Source organism: Malurus melanocephalus, unplaced genomic scaffold (genome assembly GCF_030028575.1).
Source record: "Malurus melanocephalus ecotype Western Australia unplaced genomic scaffold, MMel_1.1 scaffold_843, whole genome shotgun sequence".
Lineage (NCBI taxonomy): Eukaryota > Metazoa > Chordata > Aves > Passeriformes > Maluridae > Malurus > Malurus melanocephalus.
Window position 1 is genome coordinate 159,219 of NW_026624075.1, and position 4,370 is coordinate 163,588.

General features: G+C 56.8%; 1 protein-coding gene across 1 annotated transcript in view; it reads right to left on the reverse strand.

Moving 5' to 3' along the window:
- Positions 1 to 1,924: 1,924 nt before the first annotated feature.
- STK10 (serine/threonine kinase 10) overlaps positions 1,925 to 4,370 on the reverse strand; it is a 15,795-nt gene continuing 13,349 nt past the window's right edge. Inside the window, exons 14-17 of the mRNA XM_057385562.1 lie at positions 4,179 to 4,367; positions 3,795 to 3,920; positions 3,431 to 3,544; positions 1,925 to 3,314 (exon numbers count right to left, since the gene is read on the reverse strand). Coding sequence (XP_057241545.1) covers positions 3,174 to 3,314; positions 3,431 to 3,544; positions 3,795 to 3,920; positions 4,179 to 4,367 — 570 coding nt within the window. The 3' untranslated portion in view covers positions 1,925 to 3,173. The remainder of the gene's footprint in view (positions 3,315 to 3,430; positions 3,545 to 3,794; positions 3,921 to 4,178; positions 4,368 to 4,370) is intronic.

Here is a 4,370-nt window from a genome sequence, read left to right on the forward strand (position 1 = left end):
TTTCCTGCATGAAATGCAGGAAAATTGGCAGCTTTTGGCACAACCTTCCAAAGCTGAGGGTGCCCCATCCCAGCTGCACGGGCTCGTGTCAAAGCTGTCCCCGTTTAATGCGGTGTGTCCTTAAGAGAAAACAATGAGGGCATCAGGTGACGAGCCCTGAACAGGGAACAAAGGCCCCGTGGGCTCTGGGGTGGGTTGTAGGGGTGCTGGGAGCTGTTCTGAGCAGCCTGAGGGAGGAGGGAGAGCTCTCCCCCTGCCCTGAGAGGATTTGCAGCCCGGTCCTATAACGCATCCTAAGAGTCCTCAGCAGAGGAGAGAGTGGGAAGGGATGGACAGGCATCCCTAGGACCTCCCAAAACCGGGGAACTGAGGAATCTGTCTGAGATTGCMGTTAAAGCCAGGCCAGCWGATGAAAAACCAGAACMATTCCAGCCCGAAYRYATTYAAAGTGCAATACTCACTCCTCGCCRAGCAGGGTCAGCCCAGCTCCATCTGARCACGCACCGAGGGAGCGCTGCTTCCCTTCAGCCCCACCAGAACCGCAGCCGGGTGGCAAAGATGCCCTGCCCGAGAATTATAACCACAGGTCTGGGAGACCTGGAGGTTCAGCCTTGCAAAGTTCAAACTTCGGCAGAAGTTTCTCAAAGTCAGTAAAACCCAGCCCAAAAGCAAAGCTGAGGTCACAGCCGGGCACACAATCACACCCATGCCCAGATTTCTCGGTCTGACACTTTATTAGAGAGRTCTTTACATCGTAGTGGTGGCCCCACTGAAGATACTTTACAAAATATTAAAAAAAAACCCCTTTTTATTCAAAGCCACATTCGTTTAAAAGGGTGTCCCGTCCCCCCCGAAAAGCAAGCTGGGTTTAATTGTGGTTCTTTCTGAACAGGAAACAACAAAACATCCTCTTGTGAAGGGAGGGAGAATTCTAACCACACTGTAAACACGACAGTCAGATGATGTGCCCCCCTTCCAGGACAGGGACATGGCACTGAGGCACCCAGGGAGGGCACASAGCAGGAAAAGGAGGGGACAGAGCCATTGCTACCCCCATCAGGGCTGTGCTGCTCTCTCCACGCTGGAAATGGGCTGGACTGGAGGAAGGGATAACCGATCCACCATGGGGGCACTGCTCCAGCTCTGCAGGAGCCCAGGAATGGTCTCTCCTCATGGCTGCACCGTGCCCAGAGAGGGGAGATGCTCCTGGGCTGCTGGAGGAGGCAGCCAGAGAAAGAAACACCCTGGAGCTGCAGCAGCAATGTGAGGACAGAGCTGCAGGAGCTTCTGCAACTCCCACCAAGGACAGGAATGGGGTTCTGACTGCTGGGACACACAACAGCTCCAGCCTGACCCCAAACAGAACACACTGGGGCTGCTGGAGCACGTTTCTAACCTGATGAAGGTCTCCAATCAGCCCCTTGTCCTGACTCAGAACATYCCCTTGCATTCATTGACCCCACAGCAGTTCCCAGCCCGGTGTTTGCACACCTGAAAGGCACCAGGCACACTTTGGGAGGGGGAACAGGAACCCTTCCTGTGTTTATGGACAGAGACATCACTGCTGGGAACACAGAGGTACCCGGGATGGCCCAAAGAGATGCAGCCTTGCAGGAACGGATATTATAAATATGGATTAGGAGCTCGAACTGGGCAGGAAATGCACAGCCCAGGTACAGAGTTACAGACAGTTCTGAAGGGCTGCTCCTTCAGAAGTGAAGCACATCACATTCCACCTTTCCCTGAAATGCCAGTGAATCAACAGAGGACCCTTGAAAATAACTTTTCTTTTTTAAAGCAGAAATATTTTTTCCCTTGCTTGAGAAGCAGGCCTAGAACAAACAATTTTGTCCAGAGTAAAACCCAAGTGCTGCCTTCCAGCTCTGGGCTGTGTAAAGAAGGTGCTGCCAGCGAGGTCCCCAAGCTCTGTGTCCCACCCAGCAGCTCAGCCAAGCCCTGCCTCATTCAGGGGGAGGGGACACCACAGGGACAGAGGGACAGAGGACCTGCTCTGCCCACAGCTCCCAGCCAGGAGAGCCATCCAAGAAGCTCCAGCTGATGCCAAGGAGATGAGACAGCAGTGGACAGAGAGATGCTGTGAGCAGCACCCACCGTGCCCCTGCCTGGGCAWCTCCTCCACCCTCATTTCTCTCCCCTTTTCTCCCTTTTCTGTCCTTTACCCCTCCCAGCGATGCTCTGCAGCCATCACCCTGTGCCCAGGCTGGCTCATCCACACAGAAAGGACCTTAAAACCAGCCTGAAGCACCCTGTGGCCATGAGAGCTCTGCCAGGAACACCCTTCTCACCCCACCCTTCTCACCCTCAAGGCACAGGACAGTGACAGGGCTGTCACCACCGTGTCACCGCAGGACTGAGCACCATCCCTGAGCTCCCCTCTGCACTGACACCTCCTTCAGCCTGCAGCCAGCAGGATGATTTAATTAGCCCAGGTTAATCACCCAGAACCCAGTCCCTGAGCAGACAGGGCCAGCTCAGTGCCAGAGGGGCAGTGGTGCAAAGGCAAAGGAAGAGCAGAAGCGTCTTTGGGAGGACATCCAGCCCCTTTCTGCACAGTCTGTGTGGGGAGGAGGAGGAAAGGAAAAAAACAGCCCTCCCCTGGCAAAAAAAAAATACCGAAATCACCGTCAGTCTGTGGCAAAAAAAGGGCCACAGTGGAGAGGAATAAATCAGAAATCTAAGGCGAGTGCTGGGGGGCCAAAGGCCAAGGTGAGCTGAAACAATGGCAAAGCTGCTCTGGCCCAGGCCAGACCCTACAGGGGACAGGGACAGGAGCAGCCACGGTGGACAGAGAGGTGACAGCCCCACCCTGAGGGCAGAGCCCTGGCTGTTCCTCCGTTCAGGGTGGGCTTTGCTCCGKCCTGAGCTGCCCAACCCAGCGAGCACCGGGCTCACACGGCGGGGAGGCACCAGCCAACAGTGCCAGCGTGATCCAGAGAGGGTCCTGCCCCCCTTCCCAGCCTGCAGCTCCTCMAAAAGCCACCCCACGAGCAGGCAGTGTCCCTCAGAGCAGAGGCCACGTCTGTGGTGGGCAGAGCGAGGGGACAGCAGGGTGCTGTGCCAAGGAGGGGCTGCCACGAGGAGCTGCCGAGTGCAAATTGTCCCCCTGTAGCTCAGGAGGACACAGCCAGCACCAGCTGGTGACCTGCCAGGGGTTACAGGCTCTCYGAGGAGCTGAAGGGCACGAATTTGGCATGTTTGGTGGGGGATGCCGGCRTCTGTCCATCGGCCTCCTCGCTCAGCTTGAAGAACATCTCCTGCTCGCGCTTCTTCTGGTTCAGCTCATCCTCCAGGGCCTGCGGCACAGACAGCACACACAAACTGAGTCTGAGGTTCTTCTGGAGCTCTGGGCACCGTCCCCTCCTGCCAGGCAGGCAGGACACCCTGCTCACAGCCCGCAGTTCCTCCCYACCTTCTTCCGTGGCCTCAGCTGCTCTCGCCACTCCTTCATGTGCTGGTTGTGGCTCTCGTCCAGGGACTTCAGCTTCTGCGTTTCRTGCTCGATCAGGAGGTGGCACTTTTCATTCTGAAATCAGATCCCCACACACAGCACCCATCAAAGAGCTGGAACTGTAAATCCAGGCTGAACAGGACTCGTCTCCGGCACAGATAGAGCTCTGAGCTCCACCTTTAGACACTGCAGCAAAAACCTCTCAGGGCAAGAGCAAGGGGACATCAGGAGCCATTCACTGACAGTGACAATTCTGCTGCCACCTCTGAAGGGACCGAGAGCTGCACAGGCAGCTCAGGGAGCCCAAGCCAYGAGGGATGRGTACCTGGAGGTGCTGGAGCTCGTKGGTGTTGCTCTCACACTGGGCRTGCATGTCCTTCATCTGCGACTCGTGCTTCTGCTGCTGCTGCAGCCGCTCTGCCTTCTGCCTCTTCTCCTCCTGCAGGGCGAACTGGCGGAGGGAACAGCGGGATCTGTGTGGGCAGCACTGCCCTGGCTGAGCTGAGAGAACAGCCCAGCGTCCAGCAATCCCCAGGAAAGAAGGAAAAGCCCTGAGGATGCTCTCAGGGACAGAGACAGCGCTGAGAACCACATGAGACACCACAAAACAGACCCCTCTGACCCAGCAGTGCGTTAGAAACTGTAAACAATTCCCCAAATTCCCTCTCCCAGCAAACCTCCGCTCCTGGCACCTTTTTGGGAGTCTGACCTGTTTGATCTTGTCCCTCTGCTCGGCAGCACTGCCGCTGGAGTGGATGTGGAGGCTCTTCTTGTACATGGCCATGCGYGTCTTGCCCTCGCTGCGCTGGATCTTGGGCAGCCGGGCCCTCTCCTGCTGCTGCCGCACCCGCAGCTGCTCCAGCATGCGCTGGTTGTAGCGCTGCATCTGCTCCCTTTCCTG